We start from the raw sequence: 24,362 nt of genomic DNA, 5'->3' as shown, positions 1-24,362 counted from the left end.
CGTGTCCGGATGAGAACAACGATAGTTTGTTCATTAAATTTTTTTGACAAAAACATTTTGATCCCATATATATATGCATGTGTTCTACGCCCAAATTAGCCTTTAGAGGCTGATTATGGAATCATGCTTTGTACTAATTTATACATCCATTATCTGGATGTACGTATTGATATGGAACTACAATGTTCAGCGAGTTAGCAAGAAACCAGGGCCAAAGGGAACTATATAAGAGCATGAATGAAATATATATACAAGCTAGCAAACCGATGCAGATGAAAGCTTAGCACTTAACATGGGGAATACCCGATGGGAGCATGCAAATTCGAAAAAGGATCGAAAAGGCTTTGTATTTAACAAAGCTATAAAAGTCATGCAGAGGTTGCGGTTTCACTACCAAAGACAGCCTCGATTGTTAAGTTTAGGTGGTTATACTGATTAATAGTAAACTTAACGTTATAAGTTATGGCAGTGGCGGATCCAGAAATTTTTTTAACGGGGTGCACTGTTTTTTGGATGCTTCAATTTCATAGAATTGGGCCGGTTAGACGGTTCGGGTCGGTTCGATTCGGGTAAAGTTTATCACATAATAAAATACGATACAATAGAAGGCGGACTTGAACATTTAAATTAGGAGCCAAAAACATTAAAACATAGCATTATTCAAAGTAAACGAGCTATATTCATACTTCTAGAAAAAAAATAGGGGGTCGGGACCCTCATCGTCCCTTAAATGTTCAAGTGATGAAGTAATAGCCTTAAATCTTAAAAACACAAATAAGTAAAATTAAAACAATCAATAAAAAACCTTGTGAAATAAAATAGGTTTCTTAATTTTAAATAAACGTCTAATCACTATATAAAACAACAAATAAAATTAACCATAGACTAGTAATAAAATAACATATATAAAATTTAAACTAATAAATGACCTAACGATTGTAATCAAACCAGAAAACAAAACTTCATAAAGTATTAATATTAACTTATTAAATAAATAACTATCTATAAAAAGTTAAAACAAATAAATTTGATCATGAAAATGACATAAAAGTTAAAAAAAGAAAAGCATTACGCTGGACATAGTATACCCACTTCTAAGTAACATAATAGAAAATCAAAATGATTCACTAACAAGAATTGTACTCGAGACTTCAATGTTAACAGCCAATAACTTAGCCACTCCACCACCTATTTAATTTGTTTAGAGGGTGCACTTCAAATTTATAAGAGGGCGCACTCCAGAATTTATATATAGCATTACATTACTATTTCGAAACTAGGGGGTTCCCGTGCACCCCCAACTTTCAAGGTAGATCCGCCCCTGAGTTATGGTATGTAGAAATGACAAGCGAAATGGAGTGAACTACTAGCTTTGAGGAGATGCATAAAAAATGGTGTTTGATTAGTCAAAGGATTGTAATCACCAATTATTAAAGGAATCACACTCCCTCTAAAAAATGGTGTTTCATTCTCTCTTTCACATGTTTTCACCGCCACCACCACCAGCACCTGACTACCGTCACCGCTGCCAATCAGTATCGCCATTCCAGTATTTTAATTTTTGTAAATTTTCTCTATTTTGAGATAGTGGTGTTTTTATCATTTGTATTTCATTCATTCACCTAATCATGACTGCCAAATAATACAACGTAATAATTCATTTCTCGATCTCCCATTAGTTAACCAAATAGGACAATGGAATGTTAATGATTCATTTCGTTTTCTTGTCTATTTCATCCATTGTCTATTCTATTACCACATCCAAAACACACTCTAATTGTTATTTGTTACTATTATTGTTATTATTATTATTATCGTTATCACTGACCTCTACCCAGTTAAAAGTGGTGGTTATTCTTTAATAGACGATAAACGGTTGATTAACCGGCTATCATTATGTATTTATTACTCTACACTGATGTAAACAAATTACCAAGTTATTCGATAACAATCGTATTCACTAGCCTTTTTGTTGCAACTTGCAAGTATTTTTTATGTTGATATCCAATATTCTTGGGTTTATGTTGTATACCGCAACTAAAACGACAGATTAGTCAGCTTGACCTGTTTTATAAGATTCAAAATACAAAATCTTTTATAACACCTCTTGACTTAAAAAGGAAACCCGAACATAGATGGCAGGATTGTAAAGCTAATATCTTCGTAAGAAGAGGGACGCGTCAAAGAGGTACAAGGTTGTTGGCCACAACTAGAGGAGCAAATTGTATCACCTAAAGTGTTTCCTTTTCGGTCGTTTAAAGTGTTACATTTAAACCTCTTATTCACTATCACCCTCTAAAGCAATTTATTTATTTGATTTTAAAATAATAAATCATGTTTTACATATTAAAATTTTATCAAAATAATAAATAAAAAAGTTAAAAAGTTTTACATATTAAAATTTTAAAAAATAACAAAATTCTATGGCCAGAAGTTTCCATAGCAGATTCTCTTGACCTTCTCTGGTTTCACCCGTGTTAAGGCTAATCTACCAAATTGATTTTAAGATGATACTGACCGTGAGATATTAGATATATAACTTAAAACTCTTTTATATGTAATTCTCCTTTTTTTTTCTATTTTGATTACTTGTTAGTTTCAAGATAATCTATAATTTTTTTGGTAGCCTCTCGTGTATAAATTTAGTTTAAAAACTAGTAATTTACTATTGCCACATCTAAATGCGAGGTTAAATATCCAGAAGATATTATAAATATCTAGAAGATATTACAAGACAGGAAAATTATAAATAGTTTTCTATAAGATATTGAAAGATATTATAATTATCTTTTTAATAATAAAGCTGTTGATAAATAAAAAGGTTAATTTAAATATATAATTTCTCGACTAACTTTCACCTGAAATTGTTTGCCACTTCCACGTCAGATCGTACGGATCAACTGGTATTTAACAAATACTAATTTATTAATAATATAATATTAGTAAAGAGAGAAAAACAATAACATGGAAAAACACATACTCCTATGTTCTATGTGATATTTATTTGACACATAATTATCTTTCAGCTGATTCTTTTTTACGTTCACCATATATCTCTTATTATTTGAAACCCCCCCCCCCTTTTTTTTAAAAAAAAGTTTAATTATAGCTTATTAATTAGTATTATCTTGGTTATATCGTCCCATATAGTAATAGAATATATATTTTTTAAATTTATTTATGATGTAATATGATTTTTAAAACCGGTCACATGAAAAATTAAAATCGAATCTTATGAATTTTCAACTTCAGTCACATGAAAATATGCATTTGGTTTGAATCTTATGATTTTTAATTTAATTTGTTGGTCCTAGCTTCATAAAAAAAAGTCACATGAAAATATAAAATTGAATTTGGCTTCAAATATATGTGGGCCCCACCATCCAAAGACTTTTTCAAGTTTTCCACTATATAAATTTCTTCCCCAAACCGTAACCCTCCATCCCATCCACACCCACCTCCTTAAAAACCCTATATATGTTTCACTAAACTAGGGTTTTCAATCTCTCTAAGCCACTCATAGTCTGACAACTCAGCTTCGAATGTCATTGCTTACTGGTGCGGCGTCTTCAAGATTCACATGCCGTTCAACTCTACAGTTTCTGGTTCATGAGAATCTTGATGATGCTGCATCGGAAATCAATTGACTGCTATTCTTGATTATTAATATTCATATGCAAAAATAGGTAATCTTGATTATTAATATTCATATGTGGTTGATTTATCTCTTGCTATTCTTTGGTGTTTTAAACATATATTCATTATATATATATATTGATGTGTGTAACTAAAAAGATTAGATCTTAGGTTATACAGTTTAGTTAAAGATATAGAAACACAGATATCATCATTTACAAGATCAGCTAAAAGATAGCAGTGATCAAAGGACATCAAGCTAGTTTAAGTCCTTTAATTTGTCTCATATTATAAAGTTTGCTTTGAGTCAAATATATATATTATATATAGCCTTCTGGTTTCTTAATTACTTCCAGATCTTGTGTACGGGCCAATGTAAACTCTTCTGTTTTAGTAAGTTACAGAAACCATTTTGATAGGGTCTTCAATATTCATAAACCACCTGATTTGCTTTATACAACACTATTAGTTAAAGTTTATTAGTTGTAGCTTATAATTATCTTTTATATATTCTATCTAATAACTACACATACAACCATACCCATGTGTGTGTGTGTGTGTGTGTGTGTGTGTTCTTAGAAACTTACTTATATGTATCAAGTTAGATCTGATTCTTGAAGCATAAGTTAGTTTAGTCCGAATGAATTTTCGATCCACCTAGAGCAGGATGCAGTATGATATTGTGCAATGGGTAGTTGTGGCTGATTCTTACTAACTCTTTCGCTAGTTCTTGCTTAATAAAGTCAATATTTTGACTGTTCAATACATAAACTTCAAATGTTAGTCAAAGATTTTTCCATAGTTAATCTGTTACATATGGTGTGATGCTTAGCTAGGGATCTTTGCTTGAATTGTATGCTTGATTGAAGCAAGAAACAACATGGGTTAAGAGTACTGTAGGATTAATCTTGAAATTTGAAGTAATATTATGCATTTATTAATAAAGAAAAGCTCATATTTTGAACCTCTAAAGATGGCGCATTAGTGAGCAAATGATTCCTTGATCTCTAATTAACATATGTATCCGGCAGTTTTCTGATCATAACCTTTTAAAGGTCATCTTTTTAGCACAAACTGAGATTTAAATGATCTTGTTGATGCATGTGAAGGGTATTAGTGGGTCACGTGAGTTTTCGGATAACAGGTAATTCTCATAGTTAAAGAAAAAAAGCACATGTTGTATAAGTAGTTTGCTTTTGAATTTCTTCTCTTATGTGATTGATAGATAAATATATATAAATCTTATGATGGATTTTGCAGGCAAATCAACTCAATTTTGTTGGAAGGAACAGCATGTGGTGGTGTTTTTTTGTTCAATAAAATGATGGCATGTGACTATCTCCAACCAGCTTTAGATTTTAAATTTTCAATCTCTTTTTAATATATTTTTTATTGAAATAAAAATTAAAATGTAGTGTCATACTTGATGCACATCTGCAACATGACGTCATTCTAGACTTCATTTTTAATAGAAAAACAAAGTGTTACGTTTTTCGTGGGCATATAATTTACGACGATAGATCTTAAATATGTAGCATGCATGATGCTAGCCTAGCTAGGTGTCAATTTAAGGGGTTCCAATCAACATTTTATTGAAAAACATTTATACCATAAATATTTATATAAATGTATTTATATGAGTGCGTCATAATAGACTAAATCGTATAAATATAAATATAACGTAACGAGGTATCGATATTAAAGCTATGTGGATAAAAGTTTGGAACTTATCGCAAATAGGTGAGGGTTGTCGATGAAACATGTGTGGAGATCTAAAAGGGACGAAACATCCTAACTCGCACATGTGAGCCTGTGACGTAATGAGTGTAATGCGACACTTTAATTTAATACCATGTATAAGTTTTAAAGTTTAATATTTTAGGGAACATGATTTTAAGCTTTGTGTTATTTGAAAACTAAAATAGAAGTTTTGAAACAAAAACTAAGTTCGTTTAGTTATTTGGAGACTCAATAACTATAGATAATTTAATAATATATCCATAATTATATTTATATGCATATCTAAAATATATTTTATTTAATATATTTATTTAATAGGAGAAGAAGATGAAAAAACATAACTTGAGGACGTCTAGAATGATGACAAGTGTCTCTCAGTTTTTTTATTTTTTTAGCTTAGAGATAATAATAAAAAAGTATACGTTATATATTTTAGAAAGCTTTGTATTTGATCATATGAAGGTAATGTTTTGTTTAGAAACTCAAGATTCTAAAACGAATTTTTAAATAATGCATTTGGCTTGTATATTGAGCTCTATTGTAGCAACAGTGAATAGTACTTTTTTTTAACAAAGAAAAGTTCCTATTTAATATATAGGTAATTATAGTAGTTGATTATATCTATTTATTAATAGTTTGTTATATTAAAATATAAGATAAATACCATAAAACCAACATTCTTTTTTTATATATAAAAGTCATTTAACAATTTCTTGCATATTACGGTTGTTGTTAGGGGTGTTAATTGGGTCAACCCGATCGGGTTTCGGGTTAATCGGGTCGGGTTAGTCGGGTTGTGAAAAAAAATAATCTAACCCGTGACCCGACCCTATTAAGGTTCGGGTTTTTCGGGTTCGGGTTAATCGGGTTTCGGGTTATTCGGATCGGGTTAGTCGGGTTAATCGGGTTGCTATATATTTTTAAGTTGATTTTTGTGTTGGTAACCAGTGGACTACAATATTTATCTTATTATTGCATATAGGACTGTAGACAAACCAAACGATTAGGGATGTTCATGGTTCAATACTTCGGTTTGAAACCGTTTAAACCGATCATTTGTTTAATTTCATGGTCGGGCTTTCTTATTAACTTTCGGTCGGTCGGTTTCAAAAATTTCAAACAGCAAAGAACGGTTTGGTTTACGGTTTTAAAATTTTCAAATCCTATAACCAGATCTGACCGTAAGATGAATATACTTTATTTTTTTAAATATATATATTATACTACATGTAGTTAATTATTTATATTTTGTATTAGGCTTAATAAAAGTAAAACTTAGCTATGAGTATTAACTTGTTTAAACTGTACTGCTATAATGTGGTGTGTTTATGGTATTAATATCTCCAATTGTATTTATTATTTCATTTCAGATTAAGATTGAAGCTGATTTGTTGCATATCTATTATCAGTAGGTCTAGTTGATTATTGTTAATTTTTAAGAACCCACATGTTCACCTTAGACAACACCTCAAAACTTAAGCAGATCCTTTGTGGATGAAGTTGTTCAAACTTATCATGGTGGATTCAACAGAGCAATCCAGAATTATTCACAGATATTGCGGTTGTTTAGTGAGTCTACTCAAAGCGTAGGAAAGCTTAAAGTTGATTTGGGTAATGCAAAAAAAGTTATTAGTGCTCGTAACAAACAGTTGCATCAGCTTTGGTATCGGTCCATGACATTGAGGCACATAATCTCTTTGTTAGATCAAATTGAGAACATAGCTCAGGTTTTTGTTCACCTTACAACTATTATATATTTGCTTCAAGAAAGATATGACCGTGTGCGATGATGGACAATATTTTAAAGAGAATGCGAATTGTTCATATGTTTCAGGTTCCAACTCGTATAAGCAAGCTTATTGATGACAATCAGTTATACGCAGCAGTTCAAGTACACGTTCAATCAGCTAGAATGCTTGAAAGAGAGGGACTTCAAACTGTGAGTCAACTTAAAATATTCAGATAGTTTCTACTTTACATGCTGTTAATCAAGTATTTAGATAGGGAGAAAAAGAAATTTTGCTTTTTGATTTATTTGTGGCTTACATGTTATGACTTTTATGTGCTTGACAACGAGATTACACTATTCTTGGTTATGAAATGGCTCATACTTAAGGAGACACACCTTTAAGTACCTAATACCCAGTTCCCTTTTTAGGCATGTTCAAGTTTAACTTAGAAAACTTACATCGTAGTTGTTTTGGCCAGGTTGGTGCTCTTCAAGATGTTCGATCTGAGCTGGCAAAACTGCGAGGAGTTCTCTTTTACAAAGTGTTGGAAGCTTTGCATGCCCATCTTTATAATACTGGTGAATATAGGTAAATTCTCTTTTTCGGTTTATCACATATAGCAATGATTACGTGTGCTATTTGTTTTTTTGTTATATCATAGATGTAAGGATTCTTGCAGCAATTATACATTAAAAAGAAGAATACCATTATCTTTTAGAACTGATAATTTTTTTAGTGCAGCTCAGCTACACCTAGCATGTTAGAGAAGGATGATGCTCTTCCAACCACAACCGTTGCTGCATTTGCAATGAGTAATTCTCAGTCTCTCTCACGAAGAACCAGATTGCAAAAAGGTGATAATGTTGGTGCATCTGGATTTGCTAGTTCTGTTGATGGGGGGTAAGATGAAATCTCAATTCTTAACGGAAATATTATGCAAACTTGATGATTTTATTGTGGATCCCTTTTCAACTATGAATCACTTTAGAACACATGGATAATCTTTTGTTTTTGTTTCAATGTATTTCAGTTCCTCATATGATGGCCATGATGATGATGACATTCATGATGGTGCTGACAATGGAAAAGACACGACGAACGTTCCTCGTCTTCCACCATGGCTTTCGGAATCGACTCCTGATGAATTTGTTGTATGAACTTTGCATGCTATATAACCTCACTTTATAAATTTGAAAAGGTTTATCTTCTCTGATAATATAATAATGGGTTTCTAATTAATTGTAGGAAACAATGAGAAAAAGTGAATCTCCTATTCATGTGAAGTATTTGCAAACTATGGTTGAGTGCCTTTGCATGCTTGACAAAGTTGCAGCTGCTGGTGCTATAATTTGGTATTGAAATGTTTTTGTTCATCAAAATATTACACTGATACTGAAATATGTTATATATTTCATGTACAGCCAAAGATTAAGACCAACAATTCATGAAATTATCACATCGAAGATTAAAGCTCAGGCAGAATATGTAAATTCTTCCAGGCCTGGTGTGGGCCATGCTGCTCGAACTACTACAACAGGTCTTCAGTATGTAAAAGGACAGTTGCATAAAGAACATAAAAATGGGACATCATTAGCTGTATCACTAATGGCAGTTAGCCCTGTGACACCTGCCATGGCTCCTATGGGTGCAGCACAAACTGCAGCAAAGGAACTTCTTGATTTTATTCTAGATACTATTGTTCGAATATTTGGTTCGTATAAATAACCTTGATGCTCATTGCTCTGTGTACTCGCTATAAGTTTTTATTTGATAATGTTATTTTTCTCAGATAACCATGTTGTTGTTGGGGAGTTGCTTGAATCAAAATCATCTCAACAAGCGCACATGAATGCACCAAAGTCGAATGCGCATATGATATCCGGGAACCCTGATTCTGAAGCATCTCAGGCGACAGGTGGCTACACTATTGGTTTTTCCATGACGGTTTTACAGGTGCTTATTTTGTTTTCAACTTTTGATTATTAATGTTTATGTTAAGCTGCAATGTTTATATCACAGAGTGAATGCCAACAACTCATATGCGAGATTCTAAGAGCAACTCCTGAAGCTGCATCTGCTGATGCTGTTGTTCAAACAGCTAGACTTGCAAGCAAGAATCCTTCAAAAGAAAAGAGGTAAACAAAAGTATAGTTTAATTATTTTTCTTAGTAAAGCAAGATAATATTAAATAAAGACTAATGAGTGTTATTAATTTTGGTTGCAGGGAAGATGGCCTTACATTTGCCTTTCGCTTCACTGATGCTTCGCTTTCCAGCCAGGGCATGTGATACTGTGCTCTTTGTCTAATATTTGTTAATAAATACCATGAAATTTAACTCTGGCTTGGTTAATTTAACTAATGTCAGGTGCTGATTTGATTCGCCAAGGAAGAAATAGAAAAGGTCAAAATGTCCAAGAAGGTTATGGTTCAGCTTCTGTCCTACCAGAGCAGGGAATATACCTAGCAGCATCTGTATACCGACCTGTTCTACAGGTTTGACCCACTTTAAATCTGTTCTAAATTTCATTACTTGTGCAAGCATACTGAACCTTTTTGCATCTGCAGTTTACAGATAAAATCGCTTCAATGCTGCCTGAAAAATATTCTCAACTAGGGTAAGTTTGTTACTGATTTAATGTTTCACTGTATCATGCAATATTTATGCTTACTTTTATATTTTTTTCATCATTATTCGTATGTTGCAGAAATGATGGATTACTGGCTTTTCTTGAGAGTTTTGTAAAAGATCACTTCTTGCCAGCTATGTTTGTTGATTACAGGAAAGGCGTGCAACAAGCAATATCAAGTATGTTATTATCAACTAGTTTCTGATAGAAACCGGAAATCTAAAGTACTGAAATTAAGATAATAGCCACATTCGAGATAGGCTTGATCTCCAATTACGAGGTTAAAGAACCCTAATTCCTATAAACATAAACATCCATGACTAATAAAACAAAGATAACCCTATTAATACAAAACCTAATTGACAGTTCTAGAACAAAACTGCCCCACTAATTTCTGCTTAAGCTGTTCCCGCTTGTTTGGTAACATGGGTTTAGGCGGGAATAGATTCTAAGGGACCAAGTACATATCAGTTTCCTTTAAGATGTCCGAATGGAGTGAACAACTGTTTCAGTGTTTTAACATTTTATTCACCATGGACATAGTCAATCAATCAGTGTTTAACGTTGTAGGGATGTGCATAAAACTGAATTGACCGGCTCATGACCGAATTAACATATGAAACCGAACCAATATAACCAAACCTAACCATAACTGATGGGTTGTTTTAATGTTTTTTTCTTGAAAACTGAAAGTATCGGGTCGGTTGTGGTTATCGATATTTTCATCACCGGCAGGACCAGCCCAAAACGAGTATACTAAGTACCTGCTTAACCGTTAACCAAACTGACCCAACACGTATACCCGAATGATATGTAATATATATAAAAGCCAAATTGTAAGTCTTAAAATTTTCAAGCCCAAATGTCTAATAACAATTTATTAAGTGGTAAAAAATTTAATGCCCAAACTTTCAGGCCCAATTACATTGTTTTGAGCTATGTTAATCGGGACCTAGCATTTGATGAAAAATTCTAGTTCATGGTTAACCAATCCATAACCTAACCGAATCAACATGTAAAACCGATTAACGATAACCGATCGGTTATCATTTTCTGGTTAAATGAAAGTTTGCTTATGGTTATGGTTATGGTTATGGTTATGGCTTTGGGCCAAAACTGACCAATAAACACCCCTTATTCATTGCTTATATCTTCTTGGGGTTTAGATTAGAATAGTTTCCAAATATTTAATTGTAAAATAGTTTGTATAATCGTAGTATACAGTGAAATTTAATGTGACACCAGCAACTATCAAATTATTGTAGGTCCAGCTGCATTTCGCCCACGAGCAAACCCTGCTGCTGCTTACACACCGTCAGTTTCTAAGGGACGGCCTATCTTACAAGGACTTTTGACCATAGATTTTCTGGCTAAAGAGGCATGCTTCTTTTCTTCATAAGTCTTTTCTCATTATTTTGTTATCATGTCTCACTGATTTTGACTTTACAGTTATGTTAAAATTCCATATTATTATTGCAGGTTATTGGGTGGGAAGGATTAGCTTCTAAGTTATATTTTAAGTAATGATTTTTTACTATTTTGTTTGATTTTGTTTTGAAGGGTTTTTAAACTTAACCATCTAAAGGCCATATAAATATTTCTCACGCTTATCATTTTTATGAATCTTTATACATAGGCTCTTTTCAATTCCGATTCTCTCGTACTGATTTCCCCTAAAAGCATAGGTTTAAACATTTTTAGTCATCTATTAATGGGTAGTTTTACACTTTTACATTGGCTTAAATTATTTATTTTTACCGGGAATCCATTTAAAGGAACACAATGGTTGAATGGGCAAATAGTAGACCAAAAGAGTAAATTGCAATATACATGCATAGGTCATTCGTGTAATTTACTAAAAAAAAATATTATTTTGGTATAAATAACGGTCTACTCAAGTCCATGACCTTTTGTGAGGCAATCCCGAGTAGATTACTGCACTCATACTTACGTAATATATATTGAACAAAATGAAAGCTTAAAAATAATTTAGAAAATCATGATGAAATTTGTTAAGAGATATAAATTATAATTTATATATTTGATTGAAAAATAGACTCATTTCAAGTTAAATATTGACAAAATTACATAAATTATTCTTTATCTTTTACCTAAATTTCACTTATGGTCCATTATCTTTAAAATTGATTTTTTTTGTTCTTTATGTTTCAAAATATGACACCTGTTTGTTCTTTTTTCCTAACTCAGTTACATTTTCTCGTTAATTCATGTCATGTACAAATTGATCATTTAACCTGTTTATTTAAAAAATAATTGAAATTAACCCCCCTCTCTCTCTCTCTCCCTAAGATCTGACATCTCCATCTTCTCCATTCCCCCAATCTTCTCAATTCTTTAACCCTAAACACCATAGCCTCAACCCCTACAAAAATATTCAAACCGTCAATCTGCTCGTGATTTACGCCGTCATATCACCGTCTCAATCCCAACCGTTGACGCCGCCGGCGACCACCACATCGGCTGATTCCGGCCACCGGCGCCCTAAGACCATTCAATACAGAAGTTATAAAACAGAGAGCATATGCTTGCAATGTCAGTCCTGCACACCTCTTTATATGTTCGCCATCATCGGCGAACCCAATTACAGAAACAAATAAAATGACCAATTTGCCCTTATGTGCCAGGTACATGACCTGACTCAACAAAGAATTTTAATTGAGTTAGGCGAAAAGGACAAACGGTGTCGTATTTTGAAACGTAAAGGACAAAAAAGATCAATTTTGAAGATAAAGAACCACAAGTGAAATTTGGGTAAAAGGATAAAGGACAATTTATGTAATTCCGTCTTTTATATATATATATATATATATTCTTACATGTTTTTGTTCCTAAATCAGTTTTACAAAGGGGCATTCTATAATCTATATGTACCCACATCTTTAAATCAACCTATTGATTTGAGGATTGTACGCTTGTATATTAAGGTTATGGAGTGAGATCGGGACCGTACCGATACTGACCGGTCCTGGTCCTGAAAGGTACCCGAAATCTTCGGTACGGTACCGGTACTAAAGGTAAAAAAAATCGGGAAATACCGGTACCAGTCTCGATCCCGATACCGATTTCGGTACCGGTACCAACCGGTGCTAATACCGAATTTGCCCATCCCTACCGTATACGATAAGATATTTAAGAATTATACATATTGTATACCAAGGCCATACTACCAGATAAATGAATGGTTTGACAATTTGAGTGAAAAGAATACATATTAATTTTCAGCATCTAGGATCCAAATTGTTGTTTTTAGCATAATCGGTTTTGCTATCCAAAAGATGGGTTAATGTGTAGTTTGTTGTCAAGTTACCTGTCATTTTATTGTAATCGCTTGTTTTTTAGCAATATAACTTATGTTTGATTAAAAAAAAAAAGGTCTGAAAAAATTTCCTTCTCTTTTATATAAATTTTAATTAAAAAAATATGTAAGAGTCTAACCTCTATCCGACATGTTGCTTATACATAAAATTGGATCACAAACTAAATGATATAACTACTAAAAACGTTATAGGAATTTATGTAAATATAGAATCTAGCATCCAATGCAATAAGGTTTTTTTTTTATTACAGAAAATCTCACAGGTAAGCCTACTCTATTCGGGGTTCTGTCCAAAGTCGATTCTTCGACCATCGTGAGACCGTACCCCCTAATGCGCGGGAACCGTATGAAATCCATAAACCTTTTCTCCTGTAGGGTTCGAATATGGTATTAAAGCTCTGATTCATCCTTCACCTAAATATCCGTCAAACTGGTCTGAGTAAGAATCAAAACTGCATCTTCACTAGAGAACGCAAATTTCTTATCTTTGAACCAAATTCTCAAGACAATAAGTGGCATATTCTTAATTGATAATAATATATGAAAATGTGAGGGAATGGATTCTTACGGCCTTACTAGTGAATAAATACAAAAAAGGTTATTTAAAAGCATTTAACAAGTTATTTTCTTTTATTAAGCATAAAAACACCATCATTATGGAACCGAAACCTTAATTAAACAAAATAATATTAAAGTCTTGTTTTAAGGTTGTTCACATGAGATTAGGTATTGAGGTGTGATTAAATAATGCTTAATCCGCCCATGGTTTTGATTAAACTCCTTTCCAAAGCCAAAATAGACAAACCTAGATCAATGTACAAATAACAATGAACAAATGCATGTCACTAAAGCAACACTGTTGCAATTACATCCTTTATACTTGGTCAAAAGCAATCCAAAACCAATCCAAACCTATGTCACCTTACATTTAGAATCTTGAAACCACCCAACAAGATAAGATTTAACATTATTAACAATTGATTAAACAAGGGGTTTAGGTTTATTTAATTACTTAATCTTTTCCTTTTTTTTTTCAAAAGAAATTGGCCATTCGTAAACAAAATAGTTATATACTTAAATGCTAATGATACCCGGTCCAAATGGTTGAAATGAGATATATAAAAACTTTAATTTAATAAGGAGAATCTTGGGTTTAAGTCTATCTTGTGACAGAAAAAAAAAAAAAAAAAAAGAGAGTTCCATGTTAGGTTATGAGATTTTTTAACATATGGTTGGTTTTTTTCAAGGGTGAAATGAAAATAATCACATGAATCAGCTGCCCGTCAATAATCCGGAATGGCCGTTAAAAGAAAGTTATATACTTAAATCAACAACAATATTTTACCTGTTAGTGGAGTACTATGTCAATTAGATTCTCCAGTCACCTCTACATATAAAATTAATTTCTGAATATTAATATAAGCTCTTATGTATAACATGACACCTTTAAGATTCCAATATGTCGACATTGCTAAATAACCCCATACAACTATATGCTAGCCGAATGAGATTGTGTAATCTTCTATAATGTTATAAAAACAAGATTGTAAACATTGAACCAATTGATCTGTTGCCTTATTGGTTTAATTTGCTTATCTGTTAGACCGGCCGGTTAAAAAAACTAAATAATGCTTTAATTAGTTTGAAAGTATGAGGAGAATTAAGTTGCTTTCAGAGAGAAAAAAAAACATCATTTTCATAAAATGAAACCATCATTTGGTGTGGACACGTGTCCGGATGAGAACAACGATAGTTTGTTCATTAAATTTTTTTGACAAAAACATTTTGATCCCATATATATATGCATGTGTTCTACGCCCAAATTAGCCTTTAGAGGCTGATTATGGAATCATGCTTTGTACTAATTTATACATCCATTATCTGGATGTACGTATTGATATGGAACTACAATGTTCAGCGAGTTAGCAAGAAACCAGGGCCAAAGGGAACTATATAAGAGCATGAATGAAATATATATACAAGCTAGCAAACCGATGCAGATGAAAGCTTAGCACTTAACATGGGGAATACCCGATGGGAGCATGCAAATTCGAAAAAGGATCGAAAAGGCTTTGTATTTAACAAAGCTATAAAAGTCATGCAGAGGTTGCGGTTTCACTACCAAAGACAGCCTCGATTGTTAAGTTTAGGTGGTTATACTGATTAATAGTAAACTTAACGTTATAAGTTATGGTAGTGGCGGATCCAGAAATTTTTTTAACGGGGTGCACTGTTTTTTGGATGCTTCAATTTCATAGAATTGGGCCGGTTAGACGGTTCGGGTCGGTTCGATTCGGGTAAAGTTTATCACATAATAAAATACGATACAATAGAAGGCGGACTTGAACATTTAAATTAGGAGCCAAAAACATTAAAACATAGCATTATTCAAAGTAAACGAGCTATATTCATACTTCTAGAAAAAAAATAGGGGGTCGGGACCCTCCTCGTCCCTTAAATGTTCAAGTGATGAAGTAATAGCCTTAAATCCTAGAAACACAAATAAGTAAAATTAAAACAATCAATAAAAAACCTTGTGAAATAAAATAGGTTTCTTAATTTTAAATAAACGTCTAATCACTATATAAAACAACAAATATAATTAACCATAGACTAATAATAAAATAACATATATAAATTTTAAACTAATAAATGACCTAACGATTGTAATCAAACCAGAAAACAAAACTTCATAAAGTATTAATATTAACTTATTAAATAAATAACTATCTATAAAAAGTTAAAAACAAATAAATTTGATCATGAAAATGAGATAAAAGTTAAGAAAAGAAAAGCATTACGCTGGACATAGTATACCCACTTCTAAGTAACATAATAGAAAATCAAAATGATTCACTAACAAGAATTGTACTCGAGACTTCAATGTTAACAGCCAATAACTTAGCCACTCCACCACCTATTTAATTTGTTTAGAGGGTGCACTTCAAATTTATAAGAGGGCGCACTCCAGAATTTATATATAGCATTACATTACTATTTCGAAACTAGGGGGTTCCCGTGCACCCCCAACTTTCAAGGTAGATCCGCCCCTGAGTTATGGTATGTAGAAATGACAAGCGAAATGGAGTGAACTACTAGCTTTGAGGAGATGCATAAAAAATGGTGTTTGATTAGTCAAAGGATTGTAATCACCAATTATTAAAGGAATCACACTCCCTCTAAAAAATGGTGTTTCATTCTCTCTTTCACATGTTTTCACCGCCACCACCACCAGCACCTGACTACCGTCACCGCTGCCAATCAGTATCGCCATTCCAGTATTTTAATTTTTGTAAATTTTCTCTATTTTGAGATAGTGGTGTTTTTATCATTTGTATTTCATTCATTCACCTAATCATGACTGCCAAATAATACAACGTAATAATTCATTTCTCGATCTCCCATTAGTTAACCAAATAGGACAATGGAATGTTAATGATTCATTTCGTTTTCTTGTCTATTTCATCCATTGTCTATTCTATTACCACATCCAAAACACACTCTAATTGTTATTTGTTACTATTATTGTTATTATTATTATTATCGTTATCACTGACCTCTACCCAGTTAAAAGTGGTGGTTATTCTTTAATAGACGATAAACGGTTGATTAACCGGCTATCATTATGTATTTATTACTCTACACTGATGTAAACAAATTACCAAGTTATTCGATAACAATCGTATTCACTAGCCTTTTTGTTGCAACTTGCAAGTATTTTTTATGTTGATATCCAATATTCTTGGGTTTATGTTGTATACCGCAACTAAAACGACAGATTAGTCAGCTTGACCTGTTTTATAAGATTCAAAATACAAAATCTTTTATAACACCTCTTGACTTAAAAAGGAAACCCGAACATAGATGGCAGGATTGTAAAGCTAATATCTTCGTAAGAAGAGGGACGCGTCAAAGAGGTACAAGGTTGTTGGCCACAACTAGAGGAGCAAATTGTATCACCTAAAGTGTTTCCTTTTCGGTCGTTTAAAGTGTTACATTTAAACCTCTTATTCACTATCACCCTCTAAAGCAATTTATTTATTTGATTTTAAAATAATAAATCATGTTTTACATATTAAAATTTTATCAAAATAATAAATAAAAAAGTTAAAAAGTTTTACATATTAAAATTTTAAAAAATAACAAAATTCTATGGCCAGAAGTTTCCATAGCAGATTCTCTTGACCTTCTCTGGTTTCACCCGTGTTAAGGCTAATCTACCAAATTGATTTTAAGATGATACTGACCGTGAGATATTAGATATATAACTTAAAACTCTTTTATATGTAATTCTCCTTTTTTTTTCTATTTTGATTACTTGTTAGTTTCAAGATAATCTATAATTTTTTTGGTAGCCTCTCGTGTATAAATTTAGTTTAAAAACTAGTAATTTACTATTGCCACATCTAAATGCGAGGTTAAATATCCAGAAGATATTATAAATATCTAGAAGATATTACAAGACAGGAAAATTATAAATAGTTTTCTATAAGATATTGAAAGATATTATAATTATCTTTTTAATAATAAAGCTGTTGATAAATAAAAAGGTTAATTTAAATATATAATTTCTCGACTAACTTTCACCTGAAATTGTTTGCCACTTCCACGTCAGATCGTACGGATCAACTGGTATTTAACAAATACTAATTTATTAATAATATAATATTAGTAAAGAGAGAAAAACAATAACATGGAAAAACACATACTCCTATGTTCTATGTGATATTTATTTGACACATAATTATCTTTCAGCTGATTCTTTTTTACGTTCACCATATATCTCTTATTATTTGAAACCCCCCCCCCTTTTTTTTAAAAAAAAGTTTAATTATAGCTTATTAATTAGTATTATCTTGGTTATATCGTCCCATATAGTAATAGAATATATATTTTTTAAATTTATTTATGATGTAATATGATTTTTAAAACCGGTCACATGAAAAATTAAAATCGAATCTTATGAATTTTCAACTTCAGTCACATGAAAATATGCATTTGGTTTGAATCTTATGATTTTTAATTTAATTTGTTGGTCCTAGCTTCATAAAAAAAAGTCACATGAAAATATAAAATTGAATTTGGCTTCAAATATATGTGGGCCCCACCATCCAAAGACTTTTTCAAGTTTTCCACTATATAAATTTCTTCCCCAAACCGTAACCCTCCATCCCATCCACACCCACCTCCTTAAAAACCCTATATATGTTTCACTAAACTAGGGTTTTCAATCTCTCTAAGCCACTCATAGTCTGACAACTCAGCTTCGAATGTCATTGCTTACTGGTGCGGCGTCTTCAAGATTCACATGCCGTTCAACTCTACAGTTTCTGGTTCATGAGAATCTTGATGATGCTGCATCGGAAATCAATTGACTGCTATTCTTGATTATTAATATTCATATGCAAAAATAGGTAATCTTGATTATTAATATTCATATGTGGTTGATTTATCTCTTGCTATTCTTTGGTGTTTTAAACATATATTCATTATATATATATATTGATGTGTGTAACTAAAAAGATTAGATCTTAGGTTATACAGTTTAGTTAAAGATATAGAAACACAGATATCATCATTTACAAGATCAGCTAAAAGATAGCAGTGATCAAAGGACATCAAGCTAGTTTAAGTCCTTTAATTTGTCTCATATTATAAAGTTTGCTTTGAGTCAAATATATATATATTATATATAGCCTTCTGGTTTCTTAATTACTTCCAGATCTTGTGTACGGGCCAATGTAAACTCTTCTGTTTTAGTAAGTTACAGAAACCATTTTGATAGGGTCTTCAATATTCATAAACCACCTGATTTGCTTTATACAACACTATTAGTTAAAGTTTATTAGTTGTAGCTTATAATTATCTTTTATATATTCTATCTAATAACTACACATACAACCATACCCATGTGTGTGTGTGTGTGTGTGTGTGTGTGTTCTTAGAAACTTACTTATATGTATCAAGTTAGATCTGATTCTTGAAGCATAAGTTAGTTTAGTCCGAATGAATTTTCGATCCACCTAGAGCAGGATGCAGTATGATATTGTGCAATGGGTAGTTGTGGCTGATTCTTACTAACTCTTTCGCTAGTTCTTGCTTAATAAAGTCAATATTTTGACTGTTCAATACATAAACTTCAAATGTTAGTCAAAGATTTTTCCATAGTTAATCTGTTACATATGGTGTGATGCTTAGCTAGGGATCTTTGCTTGAATTGTATGCTTGATTGAAGCAAGAAACAACATGGGTTAAGAGTACTGTAGGATTAATCTTGAAATTTGAAGTAATATTATGCATTTATTAATAAAGAAAAGCTCATATTTTGAACCTCTAAAGATGGCGCATTAGTGAGCAAATGATTCCTTGATCTCTAATTAACATATGTATCCGGCAGTTTTCTGATCATAACCTTTTAAAGGTCATCTTTTTAGCACAAACTGAGATTTAAATGATCTTGTTGATGCATGTGAAGGGTATTAGTGGGTCACGTGAGTTTTCGGATAACAGGTAATTCTCATAGTTAAAGAAAAAAAGCACATGTTGTATAAGTAGTTTGCTTTTGAATTTCTTCTCTTATGTGATTGATAGATAAATATATATAAATCTTATGATGGATTTTGCAGGCAAATCAACTCAATTTTGTTGGAAGGAACAGCATGTGGTGGTGTTTTTTTGTTCAATAAAATGATGGCATGTGACTATCTCCAACCAGCTTTAGATTTTAAATTTTCAATCTCTTTTTAATATATTTTTTATTGAAATAAAAATTAAAATGTAGTGTCATACTTGATGCACATCTGCAACATGACGTCATTCTAGACTTCATTTTTAATAGAAAAACAAAGTGTTACGTTTTTCGTGGGCATATAATTTATGACGATAGATCTTAAATATGTAGCATGCATGATGCTAGCCTAGCTAGGTGTCAATTTATGGGGTTCCAATCAACATTTTATTGAAAAACATTTATACCATAAATATTTATATAAATGTATTTATATGAGTGCGTCATAATAGACTAAATCGTATAAATATAAATATAGCGTAACGAGGTATCGATATTAAAGCTATGTGGATAAAAGTTTGGAACTTATCGCAAATAGGTGAGGGTTGTCGATGAAACATGTGTGGAGATCTAAAAGGGACGAAACATCCTAACTCGCACATGTGAGCCTGTGACGTAATGAGCGTAATGCGACACTTTAATTTAATACCGTGTATAAGTTTTAAAGTTTAATATTTTAGTGAACATGATTTTAAGCTTTGTGTTATTTGAAAACTAAAATAGAAGTTTTGAAACAAAAACTAAGTTCATTTAGTTATTTGGAGACTCAATAACTATAGATAATTTAATAATATATCCATAATTATATTTATATGCATATCTAAAATATATTTTATTTAATATATTTATTTAATAGGAGAAGAAGATGAAAAAACATAACTTGAGGACGTCTAGAATGATGACAAGTGTCTCTCAGTTTTTTTATTTTTTTAGCTTAGAGATAATAATAAAAAAGTATACGTTATATATTTTAGAAAGCTTTGTATTTGATCATATGAAGGTAATGTTTTGTTTAGAAACTCAAGATTCTAAAATGAATTTTTAAATAATGCATTTGGCTTGTATATTGAGCTCTATTGTAGCAACAGTGAATAGTACTTTTTTTTAACAAAGAAAAGTTCCTATTTAATATATAGGTAATTATAGTAGTTGATTATATCTATTTATTAATAGTTTGTTATATTAAAATATAAGATAAATACCATAAAACCAACATTCTTTTTTATATATAAAAGTCATTTAACAATTTCTTGCATATTACGGTCGTTGTTAGGGGTGTTAATTGGGTCAACCCGATCGGGTTTCGGGTTAATCGGGTCGGGTTAGTCAGGTTGTGAAAAAAAATAATCTAACCCGTGACCCGACCCTATTAAGGTTCGGGTTTTTCGGGTTCGGGTTAATCGGGTTTCGGGTTAGTCGGGTTAATCGGGTTGCCATATATTTTTAAGTTGATTTTTGTGTTGGTAACCAGTGGACTACAATATTTATCTTATTATTGCATATAGGACTATAGACAAACCAAACGATTAGGGATGTTCATGGTTCAATACTTCGGTTTGAAACCGTTTAAACCGATCATTTGTTTAGTTTCATGGTCGGCTTTCTTATTAACTTTCGGTCGGTCGGTTTCAAAAATTTCAAACAGCAAAGAACGTTTTGGTTTACGGTTTTAAAATTTTCAAATCCTATAACCAGATCAGACCGTAAGATGAATATACTTTATTTTTTTAAATATATATTATACTACATGTAGTTAATTATTTATATTTTGTATTAGGCTTAATAAAAGTAAAACTTAGCTATGAGTATTAATTTAAACTGTACTGCTATAATGAGGTGTGTTTATGGTATTAATATCTCCAATTCTATTTATTATTTCATTTCAGATTAAGATTGAAGCTGATTTGTTGCATATCTATTATCAGTAGATCTAGTTGATTATTGTTAATTTTTAAGAACCCACATGTTCACCTTAGACAACACCTCAAAACTTAAGCAGATCCTTTGTAGCATGATGGTATGCAATAAAGGAATTTTTGTAACTAATATAATTTGTTCCGTACATTTTTTGTACATATACCCAAACCGTGAAACCAAACGGTTAGTAACGGTTCAGTTTGGTTCGGTTTCCTATCTTAACGGTTCACTTTTTGTTTTTTATTAACGTTTGGCTCACGGTTTGTCATAAAAACCGTTAAAACCGGACCGTGAACACCCTTACAAACGATCACGTACAAGGGCATGTTTGTCTTCGTTCATTTAACTTTAAACGAACAACAACAAATATTTGTGTTCATGTTCGTTCGTTTAAAAAATGAACATGTGCATGTTCGTTTATATTCATTGATTTAAAATCTAAATGAACAGTTCACGAACATAAACGAACGTAAATGAACATATATGTGCGTAAATGAACACAAACAAACATAAACGAACACAAATGAACATACTTAAATGAACACAAACAAACACCACTAATCGGGTTAACCCGAAACCCGATTTTTTTCCAAAAACGAACCCGAAACCCGACCCTATTAACAATTCGGGTTATTCGGGTCAACCAAAATAACCCGATTAATACTTTTTGACCATATTTACCCGACCTAATAAGCTTATTAGGGTTCGGGTCGGGTTAATCGAGTTCGGGTATTTTGAACACCCCTAGTCGTTGTGCATGTTAATTTTAAACACAATAGTGACAAAAAAAATTGATTTAAACAACTAACCACTAAATTCAATTAATTAAAAGAGATCATCTTCAAATTACAAATGATAGGATGGAAATATTTTTAGAATATTGAGTTTCCTTATTAGATTTAAAAGTTTGGTAGGAATACTGTGAATCATAGTTGTTAACATTCTAGTATCGTCAATTCATCATACGCATGTAAACGAACCGAACGATCACAAACGAGGTATATTCATGTTCGTTCATTTAACTTTAACTGAGCACGAACAACTAATCAAACAATTTATTTTTCATGTTCATTCATCAAGAGAATGAACATGTTTGTTCAGGTCCGTACATTTAAAATTAAATCAACAGTTCACAAACGTAAACAAATATAAGCGAACCTAAACAAGTAAACTTAAATGAATATTTTTGAACAAACAAAAACGAACATAACTAACAAAACATAACCAAACATAAGTTAGCAATGAAAACAAACGAACAAGTCTAATGCATCACAATTCATCAACACATATTTATTTATATTTATATTTCATAACCAAACATAAGTTAGCAATGAACACAAAAGAACAAGTCTAATGCATCACAATTCATCAACACATATTTATTTATATTTATATTTATATTTATATGAATATAACTACTTATGCATTTATTAAAATGTAAACCAACGTAAATAAATGAACGAACATAAATGGCCGTTCACAAACATTAAATGAGCAGAATATGTGTTCATGTTCGTTCATTCAAGTATACGATTACTAAATCCCTTTTAAGTTGTTAATCTTATCTTTTATCATGATTATATTCAAAATTAACATGTACACGATATTTTATGAGTAAAAAAAATATATTGATTTTTCATTGTATTTGTCCTAAAAATAGTTCTACTTCATTACATTTATTTATATTATATTAAAAAAAATATTAGTTTGTTAAAACAATTTATTTATAATATTTAACGTAAAAAATAGTAAATAACTAAAATATTGAGTATGCAATGACACGACATCTGTTAATTTAGTAATATTGTGTCCTCATTGTCAGTTCAAATCATTACAGGTGTAAGGTAAATGTAAAATTTACTGTAAAAAAGGAAAACGTATGCATTGATAACATAATTACTAATTTGCTAATTGCTACGGTTCATTATAAGAAATATTAAACATTTAAAGACACATCTAACTAATACAGTAATATCGTATGAATGATCTCATCATTTTCTCTCTTAATCTTCTCACTTCTAATTGACCACTCTCCCAACAGCCCACAAATACTACACAATATTCACGTGCCCTCAAGAGTCAAGTCTCAACCCATAATCAGGGGAGCCTTCCTGACAAAGCCCAAAAACATCCAAAAAACAAATATAAAGCCTTCTTTTACTAAACAGTCTAAACTAGTATAAACTCGATTAAAAATTTTTAATCAATTGTTTTCGTTCCCGTAACTTTTTCCCATCATCATAGGTAGCATCAGGGCCATCTTCGAAATCATTAAAAAATATTAGATCAAAAGCGAAGAAAAATTTGCTCCTTAAGCAAAAATGTCTTTTATTTGATTTAAACAAAAATTTTTTAAATAAACTTACTTTGTTATGATTTGATTGTGCAAAAAAATTAAAAAAAAATTGGCTTACACAAAGTGTTTTTAGGTATAACAAGCCATAGAACAATCCAAAAGAAATAAAATAATTAAGAGAAGAAGTGAAAAAATAAGAAGAAAAATAGAAGAAATAAAACATAGGAAGAATGGAGAATGTAAAGGAAGAAAAAAAATTCTATCTCACATTGGTGGAGAAAAGAAAATGGAAGGCTTCCATCATGGTATAAATAGGATTTCTAAATCTTGTCCCACATCGCTAGATTACAAAACTTGTAAGTTCTTTATAAGAAAGAGAGTTCATATGATGATATTCTTATGTGCCAAATCACACCCAGTAGTCCTAGCGATGCACAAGGGTATGGGCACTAGGGGTGTTCAAGAAATCCGCAATCCGAAAAAAACTGAAATCCGAACCGAAACCGAAAC

The 24,362-nt window shown here is 31.5% G+C and overlaps 1 protein-coding gene across 1 annotated transcript; it reads left to right on the top strand.

Annotated features, from left to right (window-relative positions):
* The first annotated feature begins 4,721 nt into the window (after window positions 1-4,721).
* Window positions 4,722-11,258, top strand: LOC143609137 (exocyst complex component SEC8-like). Its single transcript, XM_077083978.1, has 16 exons — window positions 4,722-4,780; window positions 6,860-7,103; window positions 7,211-7,315; window positions 7,585-7,694; window positions 7,848-8,006; window positions 8,137-8,257; window positions 8,352-8,458; window positions 8,528-8,817; window positions 8,896-9,059; window positions 9,126-9,241; window positions 9,331-9,386; window positions 9,473-9,600; window positions 9,673-9,722; window positions 9,813-9,913; window positions 11,000-11,112; window positions 11,214-11,258. The coding sequence occupies exons 1-16, from the start codon at window positions 4,722-4,724 to the stop codon at window positions 11,256-11,258; spliced, it is 1,968 nt and encodes a 655-aa protein (XP_076940093.1).
* The last annotated feature ends 13,104 nt before the right edge of the window (window positions 11,259-24,362 follow it).

The sequence above is a fragment of the Bidens hawaiensis genome, unplaced genomic scaffold (assembly GCF_021521415.1).
Source record: "Bidens hawaiensis isolate Kalapana, Puna unplaced genomic scaffold, B.hawaiensis_p1.1 tig00419494_1, whole genome shotgun sequence".
Lineage (NCBI taxonomy): Eukaryota > Viridiplantae > Streptophyta > Magnoliopsida > Asterales > Asteraceae > Bidens > Bidens hawaiensis.
This window is presented reverse-complemented; position numbering and strand designations above follow the sequence as displayed.

Bases quoted from the DNA above. Each gene is read 5' to 3' on its own strand.
- LOC143609137 (XM_077083978.1), top strand. From the start codon at position 4,722: ATGATCTTGTTGATGCATGTGAAGGGTATTAGTGGGTCACGTGAGTTT. The intron at 8,818-8,895 runs GTTCGTATAAAT...TATTTTTCTCAG, and splicing joins TACTATTGTTCGAATATTTG to ATAACCATGTTGTTGTTGGG. The intron at 9,601-9,672 runs GTTTGACCCACT...TTGCATCTGCAG, and splicing joins TATACCGACCTGTTCTACAG to TTTACAGATAAAATCGCTTC.